Source organism: Patiria miniata, unplaced genomic scaffold (assembly GCF_015706575.1).
Source record: "Patiria miniata isolate m_02_andy unplaced genomic scaffold, ASM1570657v1 HiC_scaffold_29, whole genome shotgun sequence".
NCBI lineage: Eukaryota > Metazoa > Echinodermata > Asteroidea > Valvatida > Asterinidae > Patiria > Patiria miniata.
In genome coordinates this window covers 14,157,897-14,176,301 of record NW_024037068.1, presented here as the reverse complement: position 1 = coordinate 14,176,301, position 18,405 = coordinate 14,157,897, and the positions used below count along the sequence as shown (strand labels likewise).

The following is an 18,405-nucleotide window of genomic DNA, read 5'->3' as shown; positions in this document are numbered from 1 at the left end:
TGCCTTGTACATCTTGTTAATTTTTACAAGCAGTGGGAAAAGTCAAGGAGGCATTTTTTACCCCAGTTTACCCTACAATTTATTTTTTGGGTAAAATATAACTGTTAAAAGTCGAACTTCTAAAATACCAATATTTATAAGTGGTCAAGAAATGTGTTAACTATGCATGCATTCTGAAGAAAACCTCAAATCCAACCCCCCCCCCCCAAAAAAACCCTCAAACCCAACTCCCCCCCCCAAAAAAAACCCTCTCAAACACAACTCCCCCCCCCCCCAAAAAAACCCTCAAACCCAACTCCCCCCCCAAAAAAAAACCCCTCAAACCCAACTCCCCCCCCCAAAAAACTCAAACCAAACTCCCCCCCCCCAAAAAAAACCCTCAAACCCAACCCCCCCCCCAAAAAACAACAACATCAAACCCAACTCCTCCCCCCCAAAAAAAACCCTCAAACCCAACTCCCCCCCCCCCCCCCCACAAAACAAAATCAAAACCAACTTCCCCCTCCAAAAGAAGAAAACCTTACACACCCCCCCCCCCAAAAAAGGTACAAATGTACCTGTACACGTACATCAGTGTACATGTACATTTACTGCACATTTTTCTTTAAATACTACAAGTTATGTGATCCTGCAATACATGTATTTCAACAAGTGGAATGCAGTTGCCCAAGGGCGGATCCAGAACTGAATTTTTTGGGAGGCCAAAAAAATAAAGATTTTCTTATATAATGTTCATGGTATTTTTGAATTGTGAGGATAATGTTGTTGGCATTTTATGCACTTTGGGGAGGAAAGGGAATTATAAAGTACCCAGTTGTCCTCTCCAAAAAAAAAATGTTTGCTCCATTTAAAAAAAAAAAAATTGGGCCCCCCCCCCCCTGGATCTGCCCTTTCAGTTGCCTATCCAGGTCAGCAAAGTTGAGACCTACACCCCTGGAATTTAGTTAACAAATTTTGTTGCACATCCTGAGTACAAGTTTACTGTATAAACACTCATTTTACCGGAGGTTTAAGCGATGTCCATGTTCATGTAGTTGGCATCTAGTATGTGCATGAATTCACTGCGGAATTCTGGATACGATCCATATGTGCACGGGAGTTCCAGAAGTGGACCACATGTGTGGGCTTGTGGTGCCCGGTCAATACCTCTCATTCGATTGAAGGTTACATCTATGGACTTGGTGCAGATGAACTCAGATCCTGTGACATGCCTAAGGAATTTTCTGAGCAATCTGTCATCCAAACTTTTGATGAACTGCTTTAGGTATGCCAATGCTGATGCTTGCTCTGGGTTCACTGGAGAAGAATCTAAGAGTTTGACTACCTTTCGTGGAGTTGGCATTTTGCTGCTGTACATCTCTTGTAGAGCTGCTGGATTTGGAATTCTGATCTGTAGTCCAGGTCCTGCAACAGAGGCAATAGCATCCAAGGCATATTTTGGTTCCTGAATTAGCTCTTTATGAGCAATACTTATGACCATGGGACGAATTTCATCCTTAGATGGGAGTGAATGGCAGTTAACTCTCCCTAAAAGGTCGAGAAAATCGTCTTGGTCATCTGAATCAAGTGGTTGGCCATGGAGAGCCTTGTCGACCACGCGCCGATCAGTCTCCGACAGATACATTCGGAGAGAATTTACCAACATGTCTGCGGAGACTTCTCCCTCTCCATATATAACTGCACATGAAAAGGCGTATGCCAGTTGCAGCGGATAAATGCCTGTGTCATTGTAGCCCTTGAAAAGGATTCTGCCAATGGCCTCCCATTCGTCTCTTCCGTAATCAGGGAAAAGAGCAGGAACTCTTTCATCTTCACCTAGAGACGATGCCTGAAAAAAATCCTGCCAGAAAGCAGAATATACCTCCCGTGAGACTCCTTGAGCATCTGCCCCCATTTCGTCTATGAAACGATACTTTATTTTTGAGTTTAAAATATCTGGGTTCATGAAAATGCTGATCATTTCCTGTTGAACTAGGGAGCGATGAACACTCAGGACATGGTGGTCTGTAGTGATCTCTGTTGGTGGACTTGGTGATCTTGGCAACTCCACGCTGTCTGCTTGTGAAGTAGTTGGCTCTGGTGGGGGGTGGTTCAAATCAGACGTGGTATCGCTGTCAATGATCCAAACGATATCTGGTCGCGTATTAGTAGATGGGGTGGACTCTGGCAATTCAGAGTTGAAATCCAAAAGTTCTTCTGGAAACTGAATCCCATTATCACTCGCAATGAACTCCAAAGTAGGTGAAAGGGGCTCCGGTGGAGTGCAGTTTACCTCTGGCAAGTCATCCAATTCACCTCTACGAAATTGAATTGTGGGTGTATCAGTTTGGATGAACTGCAAGACAAAAACATGTACATGTACATGTAAATTTAGTTTAAAAAGAATACTTCTATGGGGCACAGTAAGTCAATTAATTGTTTACAACATTTTGGAGACGATTTTCCATGGTTTTATGACAATTTTTCATGGTTTATAACTATTACATGGAAACCATAAATAGTGTTGAATAAAAATTGTTTATAAACCATAAAGAAATGTGTTTTCACAAAATCATGGGTTACAAACCACCAAACAAGAATAATACACAAAAAAATGGTGCATAAATCATGGTCTACAATTTAAAAACCATGTTTTTATGGTGATTCTTATTACATGGTTTGTAAATCATAATTTTGTGCACACAGTTTTTCATGGTTTATAAACCACGTTTTAAGTTGCATCAATTTTCATGGTTTAGAAACCATGTCTTTTGTGGATTTAATTTTCATGGTTTATAAACCACGATTTATGCAACACTTTTTGTTATGATGATTCTTATTTACTGGTTTGTAAACCATGATTTTGTAAAAACACAGTTTATTATGGTTTATTAAACATATTTTTCTATGATTAAACACTGTTTATGGTTTACATCTCATTGTTATAAACCATGGAAAGTTGTGGAAAGCTTGGGAAATAAATGCAAATTTAAAAGAAGTTGATTCAACCCGTGACCTCCAGCATTCCAGAGTACATGTAAATGTTAACAACTCAACAACCAAAAGGGCCAATACCAACTCCGAGGAGAATCAAGGAAATGTTAACTTGACATGAAAATGTTTGTGCTCTTGGCCTCATAGGGTTTGATCTGAACCTCATGGCCAATTACATGTAAGCAGGGCATGCGGCCATTAATCACAGTGGCCTGAGCTGGATTTGCATGACACATTGTTCTAATTAAGCCATAACCAAATACGCAAAGGTTGTGATGGGGAGGGGTGTGGATGCAGGCAATTAGCGCACCACCGCCAGTGCCTTTTTCGACAAAGTGCATTTTCAACAACCCTCCAAAAATACACAGGGTTGTATGTGTATTTTTTTAAATTTGTGGAATCTTTTTGCTTGTTAGCAATATTGCCTCTTCAGGATTTTGAAATCAACGGAAATACATGTAGGCATACAGCCAGCGCAGGCCCTGTTATGAATCAGTATTTAAAAGATGACAATTTTGAACATCACTCACTTTTGGTGTACATGTCTCGGCAGGCACTTGGGTGGTAGAAACATCAACCTCAGACATGTCAGGGCAACTAAGGGATTGAAGCTGTCCATCTACCTGCCGTTGTGACTGTTTCAGATCATCCTCAACATCTAATGGAGGTGTTCCAGAAATTCTGCTTTCATCTTGTTTGTGGCTCTTTACTTTTGTTTTCTTTCCACTTGGAGTTTTAGGCCCCTTTGCAGTGCCCTGCTTGCACCTTCGTTTCGGTCTTTTGTTTGTCACAGGTGCATGTACGAACTCGTCAGATGAGGTACTACTTTCACCTTCAGGAAATTTACTGCAGCTTTCAACATTTTTGTCTGGGGTTACTTTCTTTTTAGTTGCAATATACAGGCGCAGTATCTTCACTCGAGCTGTCTCATACATTTGTTGGACTGTAGTGTCTCCATCAAGCTTATCAAAGGATGGGTCGGTAATGAAGACGTCAAAATCCGAAACATTCCCATGTCTGTTTTTACCACCAGGAAAGAACCATGTTATTGCTTGTTCCATAATTTCCGACAGTCGTGTGTCAACTTTGTACTTCTGGTGTTTTATCCCACCTCCTTTCTTCTGGTAGATTTGTTTATATTCCTTCATGTCAAAGTCGTAGTGTACCCATCCAACCTCAACACGGCGCTCTTGTTTTTTGGCATTTTCATTCCCAATCTGGCTCTTGGATCGCAGGAGGTGCGACGTCATCTTGTTCTTCAAGGATTCAACAAGAGAAGTTTTCCGGTCTGTGTTCCCCTGAGATTGTTTGTCTTTGCTCTTGGCAAAAGACACTACGGCAATGCGATCTCCATATCTGGGTAGATAATCTCTTAAGGCGTCATCGGACATCAGACATATCACCTCCAGATCTATCTGAAACACAAAAGACTGTTGAAAGTGAAATGTGCATACTTCTGGGAAAATGTTTACCAATGTGTTAAACAAATCCCTTGCATGGTTATGTGCATTATATTGGATCAGTTAAGACCACCGTTAGGTTGACTTACAATAACCTACGGCCCCCCAAAAAATTTTTCTTAAAACCTGGCCCAACCAACAAAAATTATGCAGATCTTTTTATTAAGAAAATAAGAAAAAAAAAGTTATTGTGCAAACGTGAAACATAATTATTGTTTACACCACCTTTATTATTCAACCTCCTCTCTAAGCTTTAAAAACAAGTGGCTCTACATGTATCTAGTACGTTTGTTCAGCTTTCAAAATTCCGACAATTTGACTAAGAGAAGAGGAAATGCTGCAGAAGGTTGCTTAATTCTCCAAGATATCTCCAGCATTGCAAATTTTGTTGTCAAAGTGGCATGTAGAAGCTTATTCCCTTAAACCAAATCCATTCTGACTATTTCAAAAATCACTTTCATTTTGCTTCGCCATGTTTTTTGCAGTTTGGAAGTACATGTACATTGCACCACCCTTGGGAACAGTACTGTACAATAAGCAGTTTCACGGTAATATGCGCCATCTTGCTCATGGGGTAAATTTACACGCGTTGTTGTGTAGGCATCGTCAATTGAAAACGTTTGCACTTCGAAGTCATCATGCGTTCATTCCAAAATTCCCCCATGTCTAGCAACGCATGTTCTTCTTGCCCCGTGAGCAAGATGGTGAAAATTACTGTGAAGGTGATTATCAAGTAAAAAAGGATCACACAATTGTATGTATGCATACATAAAAAATATATAATCTCAATGGAATCTATAAACATTTCACCAAAGTAAGCTTCATTTTATATGTAACAACAATAACATTGGATCTTTTTGGGGTGATATGAGAATACATGTATACTTCACTCGTCATAAAAATACAAAATAAGCTCGTGACAACTTTGGTATTTTCTTGACTTATAAATGTATGCAGTATCCTATGTCACCCTGAAATACCATCCAATATATAATTCTTGGATATGAACATAATTCAATACAAGGATGGTAGAGCTTTAAGAAAAAACGAGCCGACTACCCTTGGAGTTAGATTGTATTTTGAAAAGGTTGAGTGTGGGGTAAGAAAACAAACTCAACTAATCCAACATCAGAGCCAAAAGTAGGAAACTCATAGGAATGAATGAATGGCCTTATACTAAGTTATAGGAATGAAGAGGAGCTGTCACAAAGTGTTCTTACTGCAAAGAATTAAGTTTTACACTGGAATCAAAAAAAGGAAGTAATGCATGTGGAAGCAACAAAAGATTGGGGAAGGTGCAACATGGTAGTGTTGGTTCAATTGCAACTTTGCTTCTTACTGTTGGCTTATCACCTTAAAACATGTAACCTACCTTATCCTCTTCCATGCGCTGTATACACTGATCATCGACATCCCTTTTCTTGAGAAAGTCATGTAACTTGGACGTCTCGGGCTCAGTCATGCTCAACCTGCAATTTCAAAGATGGTCTTACAGTTAGGCACCTACAAAAGGGGTGTGAGTGGCCACACACAAAAAAAGGCTGAAAACAGCTAGCCAAAAGTCTGATACTTTTGTGTACAAAAAAGCTGAATTTCAGAGTAAAAATCTAAACAAACAAAAAACTGAAATCAGCTAAAAGGGTGAATTCTCACACCCCTGCTATAAACTGTTTGCCCTCCCTGTGCTGCCCCATCACATATGTGGGTGATTTGGTCATGTTTTTTTCAGGTCCAACATGCATGACATATGTGCCCAATGTAGGTCCGTGGCCCAAGTACAGGAATTTCAATAACTGGTCTTAAAGCAGTCTATGAGCTTTCAAACGGTCTTACTAGGGCTTGCTGTTAGTTGGTCATGAAGTTTGACCATTGCAATGAAGATCTAGCTAATTGTCCTTCTTCTTGTAAGAGTCCCTATCCTGTTACAATACTAGCTACAACCCCCCCCCCACCCCATCAGTCCCACCCATTATGCTATGCTGAGGCAACACACTTATGAGACATTTTTAAAAGTAATTTGCCTTTTTGGTTTCTTTTTATAAAGTGAGGCAAGTTAAAAAAAAAATAATTAAAAAAGGCTATATAATTATCTTTCAAATTTTTCAGGTAAAAAAATATAACTGGTCGTCATTGTGATTTTCAGAAATTTGTCTATCCACAAATCCTTTACAGTATAAATTTTCATTCCTAATCCTTGTAATAGTTCCAAACTTTAGAAGCGACTGACATGTATATTGTTTGATCATTTCTGGCTTTCAATTAGCCTACTTTACTAGTCTAACACTTGTACATGTACATGTACTTTCTGCTTCCTCACTTTCAGATACGGGATTCACTAATTAGCTGATTCCTACTCATACTCATAGCAATTGACAAACATGTCGGGCTATTCTGATAGCCATGGCTAGCCCAACATGTTTTTTGGTGGCCCATGGATAACCAGTTAAATGTGGAGAAACTGTTGCACTTACAAGAGCATGATATGAGTCACATCATGATTGATACGTTTTACATGTTTAGTTTTCAGGGCAAAGAATGTTTTGACATACTCACGATTTTCAGGGGAGAAACTTTCAGAAACGACAGTCAGGACGGTAGGGAGCTAGTCCTAGGGATGACAAAACCACATACAGTAATCAATCACATGTAGCATACATTTGTTTTTGTTTGAAATTCGGGGTCATGGCTGTTTGAACTTTTATAGACGAATCCGGTGACCATGGTGACACTGCATGTCACTGGACATTCCCGAAGGCCCCCATTAATGGCGAAAAGAATTGTGCTAACTATTGTACCGAGCAACCGTTCCATGACCGTTCCATATGACCGTCTCTCTGTACAAAATGCCAGCACAATGCTCTTCGCCATTGAACTGTTTCTTGACTGTCCATAATATGGTCACCGGATTTGTCTAATGTAGTTGACAATAAGTAACACATTTTTCATTTACAAAATTACACGATACGTGCACTCTACATGTACATACAGTACATGAACTGTACATGTACAGTACATACAGTACATGTACATATAGTACATGAACTGTACATGTACATACAGTACATGAACTGTACATGTACATGTACATACAGTACAAGTACTGTACATGTACATACAGTACATGTACATGTACATACAGTACATGTACTGTACATGTACATATAGTACATGTACTGTACGTGTACAGTACATATGTATGTGGTATGTTCATGTACAGTACATATGTATGTGGTATGCATGTACATGTACAGTATGAGCTGCAGTGCTATGGGGCTTTGTGAATGGGACGGCCATGCATGCCATAAAGCCCAGCTTGGACTTTTGACCGCAAATTGCAATGAAACTGTGAAATTCAAAGACAGATTGAAAATTATGGCGGGAAGATTTCACAATTTTAATGGATTAAGTCTTACCTGTAGGCTTTGGATCTGGAAACGTGACTGAGTGCTAGCTAGCGTGCCTCCACGTCGTCAACAATGGCGTCTGTGTCTCCGGCCGGCAGCCCAAGTACGCAGATTTTTTTCGTTCGAACGCAGATTTTTTTTCGTTCGAACGCAGATTTTTTTCGTTCGAACGCAGATTTTTTTCGTGCGAACGCAGATTTTTTTCGTTCGAACGCAGATTTTTTTCGTTCGAACGCAGATTTTTTTCGTTCGAACGCAGATTTTTTTCGTGCGAACGCAGATTTTCTTCGTTCGAACGCAGATTTTCTTCGTTCGAACGCAGATTTTCTTCGTTCGAACGCAGATTTTTTTCGTTCGAACGCAGATTTTTTTCGTTCGAACGCAGATTTTTTTCGTTCGAACGCAGATTTTTTTCGTTCGAACGCAGATTTTTTTCGTTCGAACGCAGATTTTTTTTCGTTCGAACGCAGATTTTTTTTCGTTCGAACGCAGATTTTTTTCGTTCGAACGCAGATTTTTTTCGTTCGAACGCAGATTTTCTTCGTTCGAACGCAGATTTTTTTCGTTCGAACGCAGATTTTTTTCGTTCGAACGCAGATTTTTTTCGTTCGAACGCAGATTTTTTTCGTTCGAACGCAGATTTTTTTCGTTCGAACGCAGATTTTTTTCGTTCGAACGCAGATTTTTTTCGTTCGAACGCAGATTTTTTTCGTTCGAACGCAGATTTTTTTCATTCTTACGATGGTTTTTTAATTTTTTTTTTTTTTACCTATGTCCCTTTAAAAGCTCCGTAGACATGCTCTTACTTTGTGTGGTTTTTTTTTTTTTAATGGAAAAAAAGTATGATTTTGGTTTTACTGAACTACAGGGGACACGTGTCCTTATTTTTGTATGGTTCGGTAAATATCACACTAAAGCCGCCTTTCCATAAGCGCAAGTTGTTTTTTATCTCTTACCCATACGCTGCGTATACATTGCGTATGCGTCAAAATCATTCCATGGAACGATTCTGACAAACGATTGAAACGGACATGCAAGTATTTGGTACATTTGAAAAGGGACTTGTGCTTTATTATGAGGTTAATTTTTTTTTATTATGACAATGATCCTTCCTTTCATTGTAACAAAAAAAGCAAGGATCGTTATTGCTTAATTTTTTTTATAATTCTTTTTTGTTGCTTTAAAGACACTATTTTACTTGTACAGTTACAGGATGAGTCGAAAAAAGTGGAACCCAAACCCCCCAAAAATATATTTCATAATTAAAAAGATATGTAGCACCAAACATAAAAATGACTGGAAAGCCAATTTCATAAGTTGCTTTTACATAAAAAAAAATTACTGAAATTGCTAAATCCGTTTAAAGAATTATCACCATTTAAACGCCATGACCCTAAATCCTGTTTCCTAAAAAAAAAACAGTTTTTTTTTTTTCTTCTGATTGTTTGGAACATCAAAGAAAATGACACAGAATACTTGTTTCAACAACTGTCAACAACTGTAGTGCACAATATCTTTATTAACAACCCTGGTTAGGCAAACAATATGATTTTTAAAATCCACTTTTTTTTTAAACTGAGGTTTTATCGCTGATGATGTTTGAAGACAATTGTGACGACAATTATTGAAATCGCATTTTTGGAGGAAAAAGGTTTTAGGGTCATTGCGTTTAAATGGTGATATTCTTTGAACTGATTGAGCAATTTCAATATATTTTTCTTCTGAAAGTAACTTATTAAATTGGCTTTCCAGTCATTATTATGTTTGGTGAGCACTGCATATTTTTTTTAAATATGAAATATAATTTTTGGGGTTTGGGTTCTGCTTTTTTTGACTCACCCTGTATTTTAGTGAAAACATCTGTCAAAACTGGGACTCTTCTCAATTCATTTCTATTATAATTACCAACGATTAAAAGCTATAAAACGAAATAAAGTAATACGTCACACGCAGTGCCAGGTAATACCTGGTGTAACTACTGACATTAAACTAGTGAGATATCCACATAGGAAACTGTCACACAAAAATAGCCCACAGTTTCATGTACAAGTCATACAGGTCTTATAAATAGCCGCCATGTACGTGCACCAACGCACTTTATTGATGGTTTCCTGCCTGGCAGGAATCTAATGAAGGCCTTGCCTTGTGTTTGGCAACCCATGTCATAGATAAAATGTAAAGTGCGCTGTACAGTTTGTATAGAGTGCATTAGAACATATAGTTTTCGAACTAGAAAATTAAAGCCAGAGTCCATCATTTGCAGCTATTGAAAAGTAACTGACGTAATTATTGTTGAAAAACATACTTGGTTGAAAGATAGTGATGGGACTAAACTCCCTGAGAAATTATTCTTTCTGGAAAGCTGTCATTTTGAGGAAATCAACGAAAAAGGCCTTTCCAACGGTGCGTCTTAAGAAGCACCGTAGGAAATTCAAATTAGTAGTTTTTGTTATTAGGCGAAGCGCGCGCAAGCATTGGCACGACGCACACGCGCGCGCGCGGTTGCTATAATTCGTCGAATCAGTGCGCGACATCGCGTAGCTGCAATTGGCTCAGTGAGAATGTGTCTCGGACGCTGGATTCAGGCCCATTTCAAAACATGATTCAGCAACTTTTGATTTGAAATCGAGATCCTAGAATGTTGTTTTTCTCGAAAAATACAGCTGAAGCTGAGCTGAAACTTTATCAGATTGGTTGTTCAGCATTCTTCTTCAGATATTGAGCACTTTTGTTGCTTCAAACAAACAAAATGCACAAATTACAAATGATGGACTATACCTTCATGACCTTTAATCAACATACATGAGTACAGAATTGATTTTGTTTTTGTATAACACACATTGGAAAGCAGGATTTATTTTACTTATTTGGGTGAGGATTACAGTGAGGGGGGAGGGGAGGTATTAAAGTGTGTGAACTTTTTTACTATTAAAGTTTGTGTGCAAATTTTAAGGAAAAAAAATCCAAATTTTATATCCTGCATTACTTAAAAGTTTAGGGGAGGGGGGTGTCTGGAAAAAAATGCATTCACTGGTCTCTGCCAAAGTTTCGAAGTTTTTATTCAGGGTGCTGCTTTGGCAAAGTGTTCTTTGACAATTAATATTTTTCAATATTCAATATTTTACAATATTATTGTATAATATTAATACTTTGCAGTTGGATAGGCTAAAACTTTACAGATGCACTAACTGTGCCTTGGTTGTCTCTATGTTAATACTTGATGTAATTTAAAAAAAAATGACTTTGCAAAGTTGAAATGGGCAAATCAGAAACTTTAATGTAGACCTACATTTGTACATATGCTTAATTTGAAGGAATGAAAACAAGGAATAGTTGAAATAAAGTCGAAATACGGACAATTTCAAAACGATGTACCGGTAAAAATATAGCTTGTTGTATGCTAAGAGGTTTAAAGTTCTCCCACCAGGAGTTCATCACGTCATATTTTGTTTTAATTGGTGTATATTTTTTTTGCAATACAAAAGTTATTGATTTTTAAATGAGATATAAACAAAAATTACAACGTTTAGGTATGGGAAAATTATTTAACAACTTGAATTATTTATAGCATGACAATTTCAAAGGCATTAGATGCATTATAAGATAGAATTTTGCGTCGGGGTGATATAAATCAAATTAGGTTTTGCCCTTCACCGACGTTTTTTTAAACACTGTATACTCAGTGTGTTACCTCCCGAGTGAAAGTTGATGCATTAGATGCAAAGAAGTCAGCTTTGTTTTCAGAGGGTTGCAGACGCCCAATAATTGTATAAAGATACAAATATACAAGTTCAAAATGCTTGGGAAAAAAAACCACCATATTTTGTTGAATAGCAAAAACTACACAGCTTAAAGAGGTTGTGGAATGCTCGAAGACATTTCCGTCATTTTTGGGGTATATGTAGCCTAAGGTGTGATGAAATAAAAATGACTATTGTTTGTGTCATGAAATGAGTACAAAGGGTACTTTTGAGAGCTATTTTTCAGGTCCTGTTTCGACCCGAACGTGCAATTTGTGTAAAAGTCGTCGTTGCGGGCAGCAAACAAAACACAGTAAATCATGACGTAATAAACAGGACTCGTTTATGCTACTCTGCATCGGGAGTCCTGTTTATTACGTCACGATTTACTGTGTTTTGTTTGCTGCCCGCAACGACGACTTTTACACAAATTGCACGTTCGGGTCGAAACAGGCATGACAGGACTTGAAAAACAGCTCTCAAAAGTACCTTTTGTACTCATTTCATGACAGAAACAATAGTCATTTTTATTTCATCACACCTTAGGCTACATATACCTGAAAAATGACGGAAATGACTTCGAGCATTCCACAACCTCTTTAAAAGTCTTGATTTCTATTTTTCTCGGGTTCTGTTTGTGGCAGGGTACCGTCACACTGACCACCGACAGTCTTCACATCATCACCCAGTCCAGCGCCGAGGACGTGGCTATCTCGTCCCTGGAGTACAGAACCATAAGCGTGGAGGCTCAAGGCAAATACACCTGCACTGCCCGCAACCCAGAACAGACCCTGCAACACCTCTTTGAAGTTGCTATCCATGGTAAGACATGAGAAGCACCTTTTACGTTTATTTTCAAATTTGATAACTTCGTTATCAAATCATATTTTGCTAAAGTCAGCTGTTTTTGGCAGACTAGTCCAAACAAATCTACAGTTTGTTGTTGATGTCCAGTATCCACGTCGTGTTAGTCCTTCTGTGTTATTTATGGTCGTAATTATTCTTAAAGTTAATATATAGTCCATTATTTGTAATTTGTGCATTTTGTTCGTTTGAAGCAACAAAAGTGCTCAAAATCTAATGAAGGATAACTACTGAACAACTAACCTGACAAAGTTTCAGCTCAGCTTCAGCTGTATATTCTGAGAAAAACAGCATTCTAGGATCTCAATTTCAAATCAAAAGTTGCTGAATCATGTTTTGAATTGCGCCTGAATTCAGCGTCCGAGACACGTTCTCGCTGAGCCGAATGCAGCTACGCGATGTCGCGCACTGATCTAACAATTATAGCAACCGGGGGTGCGTGTATGTTGTGCCAATGCTTGCGCGCGCTTCGCCTAATAACAAAAACTACTAATTTTAATTTTCCTACGGTGCGTCTTAAGAAGCACCGTTGGAAAGGCCTTCTTTCGTTGATTACTTCAAAATGACAGCTTGCCAGACAGAATAATTTCACAGGGAGTTTAGTCCCCTTACTATCTTTCAACCAAGTATGTTTTTCAACAATAATTACGCCAGCTATTTTTCGGATAGCTGCAAATGATGGACTATAGCTTTAAAAGAAACTTTTGGTAAATGAGTTAGAAATACATAATCATTGATCATTTCCATTATTTACTCGAAACTCCCTTGTGTTACTTTGAAAATTTCATTGGCAAATACTTCCACTCTACTATTGGTATCCAACTTTAAGGTCATCGTTACAAGCCCTCAAGGGTTTCTAGATGGCCCTCAATTATATTCCCAAATATCTTCACCTATTGTCAAAAGTTTACTGTGAAGTTGAATGGAATATACCAAACCTGAAACTCGAAGCTTTATTTTATTTTCGTTCATCTTATTCCCTGTTCATGTGGTTTAAAAGTGATTAAGTGATTTGATTCATTTCGTGTTTTTTCGTTTTTCATTTCAATTTTCTCCACTTTTTAATAGTTTTCTGGCTCAGTCTGGTGCGGTATATAGAAAAAGTTTGAAGGAGCACAACAGGCTTGTTAACAGAGCAATTTGTTTATCAAACACAATGAACCCCCAGAGAAGATAACACTTTTCCCCCAGGGTTGTGGCACATTTGAAAAATGGGAGGAGGGGGGCATCCACATTCAAAGTGCTATAAAGCTTTACAGAAAACCCTTTTTATTTGGATTTCAACAATGGCTCTCTTTAAAGCTACAGTCCATCATTTGTAATTTGTGCATTTTGTTCGTTTGAAGCAACAAAAGAGTTCAAAATCTAATGAAGGATACTGAGCAACTAACCTGATGAAGTTTCAGCTAAGCTTCAGATGTACATTCCGAGAAAAACAGCATTCTAAGATCTCAATTTCAAATCAAAAGTTACTGAATCATGTTTTGAATTGTTGTGAATTGCAGCTATACGTGACGTCGCGCACTGATCCGACGAATTATAACAACCGCGCGCGCGTGTGCGTCGTTCCAATACTTGTGCACGCTGCGCTGAATAACAAAACGAACTACTAATTTAAATTTTCCTACAGTGCTTCTTAAGAATCACCGTTGGAAATGCCTTCTTTCGTTGATTACTTCAAAATGACAACTTCCCAGAAAGAATAATTTCTCAGGGAGTTTATTTCCTTTACTATCTTTCAACCAAGTTTGTTTTTCAACAATAATTGTGCCAGTTACTTTTCGGATGGCTGCAAATGATGGACTCTAGCTTTAAACTGTACTTATCAGTGAAGTTTGAAATTTTTTTCTGCTTTTTTTTGGGGGGGAGGGATAGATTTTTGGACTCCGTACCTAAAACAAACCTTTTTTGAGATTTAACTCTGCGTAGGGCGAGCCAATATATCAGCTCAAAATACCACCCCCTACAGAAGGCAAGTTCATCAGCTTGAACAACGTAACGCATTGTGTTGATTCAGTCCTATCCAATTTATTCCGTACTCAAAAGAATCGAAGCAACATTTGCAAAAATAGAAAAGAAGTGAAATTTACTGATTTTGTCAAAGTGTACTGATTTCGGCTTCCAAAATTCTGACTTTCAATTCATAAGGTTAGTTTTATGCATTATACTTGACAACGGTCTTTGGATTTGTTTTCATACCGTCAGCACCTCCTGAGATAACGTCCGTCTTTGAGTCCACCATGTACGTCAAGATTGGCAAGCCCATGACGCTATACTGCCAAGCCACTGGAATTCCTAAGCCGTCCTTCACTTGGTTTAAGGACGATAGGGTAAGAATTGTCATTCCCCCCCCCCCCATTTCACCCCCCCCCCCCATTTCACCAAGCCCACATAAAGTTGTTCATAGGTTAATTTTTTTTCCTTTGATGCTAAGAAATGTTCTTGCAAAGTCCTCAGTGCTATTTTTGAAAAAGTGCACATAGTACAAGATTTAAAGTATAACATCACAGAAAAACATTTGATTAATCCTTTTCTTCCTCCATTGTCCTCTGTTACAGATAATCCATCTGGTCTTCCTTGTTTGTGTTAACACATCTCTCGCCATCTTTCATCCCTTTCCACCTCTATACTGTCCCCCCCCCCCCCCCCCCCGCATCATCCCTTCACTCTCACACTCTTTTGTCCGTTCCCACTCCCTGTGACCTTTGATCCTTCCCCTTTCTGGTCCCTCCCCTGTTTACACCAGACCCCTTGTGGTTTGCCATCTCCCTTTGTTTCTTTGTTCTCTCATCCACCCTCCCCTGCTTCTTTCCACACCTTTCCCTCCTAATCCTCCTTTTGTGTTTCTTCTTTCAGCCCTGCATGTTTGTGTGCACCCCCATGTTAATGTATGTATCTCTGTCATTTCTGTTTTAGCCTCTGAAGAAGAACTTGCTAAGTTCGCAACGTCAGGCCACATTAATTTTAAGATTTAAGAAAAACATTTTGGTTTTTTTGGAGGTGGGGGGGGGGCATTGAACACATCTTATTAGCTTTGGACAAAAAGTTACTCATGATTCCGGCAACCAGATTTGCTATTCCCCTGCTTAAATAGAGCCTAGTAAAATTTTGAAAATTGTCCATTAAAAGTTTTTTTTTTTTTAACCGCTTCGCGCCGGAATTATTTTGACATTGACCGGATCCAGGCGCCGGTTTGTTTTTCACAAACTTCAATGCCAGACGGGTTCAGGCTGTCATCTGCGGGTAGCACACCCTGATTTTCGGCCTTGCTCGTTGCATGTTTATCTGTCATCCGTTCCGAATACTGCAAAATCTTTGCATGTATCCACGTCATGACGTGAACTGGTGAAATCTTTTAAGTTGAACAAACAAATTGACTGGAGCAGGGTTTGAACCTGCGACCTCCGGATTGCTGTTCCGGTGCTCTTCCAACTGCTGGCTGCTCCCGATTTTGTCAATGCCTTGATTTCAAGGGTGGCTGGTCAGAAGCCATAAACCCGTATATGTATGCCATGTGTAGCCAGGATCATGCCTCAATTGAGTCACGATGCTAGCAACATTAGCAATGCTGCAAACCTGGCAAATAGCAAACGGGGATCACTCAGAGAAGATACAGTCATTTATTACAAATTTGCGAATATGTGTTTTATTTGAAACTTTATTTTACGCAGACCATAGTGTGAGTGGCCGAAACCCATTTCCAAGCAGGCTGGGACGGGTACATTTGGATAAGGCCAAAAAAAGTCTCTGGTGTCTGGTATGCGCGCGCGATGCCGTAGCCATGCGCGGCGGAAAATAAAAAAGTTTTTTTTCAATGAAAGATGATGTCTCAAAACCGCCAAACTCACTGGTTTGACTGGAATCCTGCTGCTGCACAATTCTAACGTGTTTTTAGATTGGGTTATGGTCGAGAATAAGCTTTATGTGGCCTCTCTGGACTCCTATATATTTGCACTAAGTTTAGTCGGGCACCATTTGCAGTCATCAGCCGACATTTGAAGCAAAAAAATCAGGTTAAAAAAAAAAAAAGTCGCGTCGCCGCACCACTTTTTGGGCAAGCTCTAGACCAGAAACTGGAGACTTTTTTTTTTTGGCCTAACTAAAAACGCGGTGTTTTTTTTCACACGAAATTGACGAGCCCGTCTATTTCTTGAGTATGGTTACTAAACTTTGTCATGTGCGTAATTGTTCCCATGATTCCTTTGGTTTCCCTTACGCAGGCTATAGCGCGTGTGGCAGATACCCATTTCCAGGAAGGTTGGGATGGGTACCTGAGGGTGACTGAGGTGATCGGCTCTGACAAAGGGCTGTACCAGTGCCGCGCTGTCAACGATGTCGGGGAAGCCTTCTCGGAAGCTTTCAATCTGGTGGTAACTGGTGAGTTTTTTGTATAAGTTTCCCCTCAAAAGTTGAACGAGAGAGTGAAATTGAAAGGCTCTTTAACAACATTTTGCGCTCCCCCGAAAAAAAAAAAATTAATTATTTTTTTTTTGACATGTTTTTAATAAAGAAAAACAAATGAAATATTATTCATAATAACTTGTCGTTTTCAGATATTTTGTCGAGATTGAAAACCTTATTTTCTCAAGTGTACAGAAGATCTTGGAACCGTACAAATCGTAATTTCAATTAGAAAAATGATAACCAAAACAAACAAAGAAAAGCAAAACCAAAGATTTGACAATAGATAGGGTGAGATTGGGGGTGGGGGGATGGGAATGAGGGTGGTCCTGTTTTATTTTCCTGTCATATTAAAAAAATGTTGTTTTCGCATAAATAGCAATTGTTGCATGAAGTGCTGCTGGTAGTCTAGATTCAGAAATTTCACTTGCCTAAAAAACTATCACCCAACCATGCTCCGTACAATTGTTATCATGAAGTTTCACCAACATTTTCTGTGCAACACAGTGCAAGTTAGGAAAGCTATATTGCACTAGCATAGGCACATCTATTCTTTTTCCTCCTAACTACAAATTGTTTGTGATGATTTTTTTTTTTTTCCACGAAAATTCCTACTGTCCCTCCGTCTTGTTTGCAGGCCTGCACTTTCTGGTGAAGCCGCGTCCCAATAAGTACATCATGACCAACAGCACGGCCCGTATGAACTGCAAAGTAGCCGGCGCCCAGAACAACGTACCGGTGGCCATCGATTGGTTGAAAGACGGCAGGCGTGTGGACGCGCGGTGCTCACAGGCCGACTTCAACAAGTGAGTAATTATCGAAAGCTAGTGTATGCATGTATTCACCACATGATTCTCGGGTTACTCCCAGAAAACCTTGCCATGCATTAAGGGAATAAGTGTGTGCTTGGCCGGTATTAAACAGGTACGTTTACTACAGGTTAGGGGCCTGGTCTCTGATAATGGGCCAAACCAAATTCCCATTCATAAATACCTTTCAGTTAGAAACTCAAAACAAGTAAAAAGTATTCATTTCCAACGAGTTTGTTCAACAATTCTACTTCATGTTTTGTGAATTACCCCTCTGGCTAAGTTTAGGATATGTGCCTTGAGCAAGCAGTACTAAAAATCTCCTTATATGGAGATCGGCGCGCGCGTGGCCCGTACTACTTTGGTGGTGCAGAACACAGCGGTGCCAAAAAAAAGTGTTTAAAAACCAGTCGGTGTTTTATTAACCATTTAAAACAGCCAACATGATGGGCTCTCAACCAATTAGCAATGGGTAAACTGTCTTGGGTATTTATGAATGGGGATTAAAAATAGGTTTTTTTCTGTGCGAAAATTTGAAAGGAAGTGCGTATTATAGTCTCCAAATAGTATTCATAGCCTATGGTATATAATGCAACGCCTGAATAAATCCCTGTCATCTGATTGGTGGGTTGTTGATTATGTGTCACTAAACTATCAGTTTGTACAGCATCATATTTAGGTATTCAAGTTCATTATCCCTCTCTAGTCAATTTCTCTGTTCAACCTATAATCATGGCTTCCTCCATGTCTTGCT

At 39.0% G+C, this 18,405-nt stretch overlaps 2 protein-coding genes across 6 annotated transcripts in view; one reads left to right on the top strand and one right to left on the bottom strand.

The window, feature by feature from the left end:
• Window positions 1-18,405, top strand: part of LOC119735516 (neural cell adhesion molecule 2-like) — a 57,924-nt gene that overhangs the window by 21,963 nt on the left and 17,556 nt on the right. For both annotated transcript variants that reach the window (XM_038209241.1, XM_038209242.1), the window contains exons 7-10: window positions 12,222-12,399; window positions 14,647-14,771; window positions 16,662-16,818; window positions 17,480-17,648. In XM_038209241.1, the coding sequence (XP_038065169.1) occupies window positions 12,222-12,399; window positions 14,647-14,771; window positions 16,662-16,818; window positions 17,480-17,648 (629 nt within the window). The remainder of the gene's footprint in view (window positions 1-12,221; window positions 12,400-14,646; window positions 14,772-16,661; window positions 16,819-17,479; window positions 17,649-18,405) is intronic.
• LOC119735517 lies at window positions 766-7,986 on the bottom strand. Of its 4 annotated transcripts, none has more exons than XM_038209243.1 (5): window positions 7,847-7,986; window positions 6,987-7,041; window positions 5,806-5,902; window positions 3,504-4,403; window positions 766-2,335 (listed from the first exon to the last, which is right to left on the bottom strand). In XM_038209243.1, the coding sequence occupies exons 3-5, from the start codon at window positions 5,893-5,895 to the stop codon at window positions 1,010-1,012; spliced, it is 2,316 nt and encodes a 771-aa protein (XP_038065171.1). In that variant the 5' UTR covers window positions 5,896-5,902; window positions 6,987-7,041; window positions 7,847-7,986; the 3' UTR covers window positions 766-1,009. The 4 variants fall into 4 exon arrangements, with proteins under 4 accessions (XP_038065171.1, XP_038065173.1, XP_038065174.1 ...); XM_038209245.1 differs by having other exon boundaries at window positions 3,504-4,388; window positions 7,847-7,985; XM_038209246.1 differs by having other exon boundaries at window positions 3,504-4,384; window positions 7,847-7,985.

Bases quoted from the DNA above. Each gene is read 5' to 3' on its own strand.
- LOC119735517 (XM_038209243.1), bottom strand. From the start codon at position 5,895: ATGACTGAGCCCGAGACGTCCAAGTTACATGACTTTCTCAAGAAAAGG. The intron at 4,404-5,805 runs GTAGGTTACATG...CACTTTCAACAG, and splicing joins AGCGCATGGAAGAGGATAAG to TCTTTTGTGTTTCAGATAGA. The intron at 2,336-3,503 runs GTGAGTGATGTT...TTTGTCTTGCAG, and splicing joins CCGAGACATGTACACCAAAA to TTCATCCAAACTGATACACC.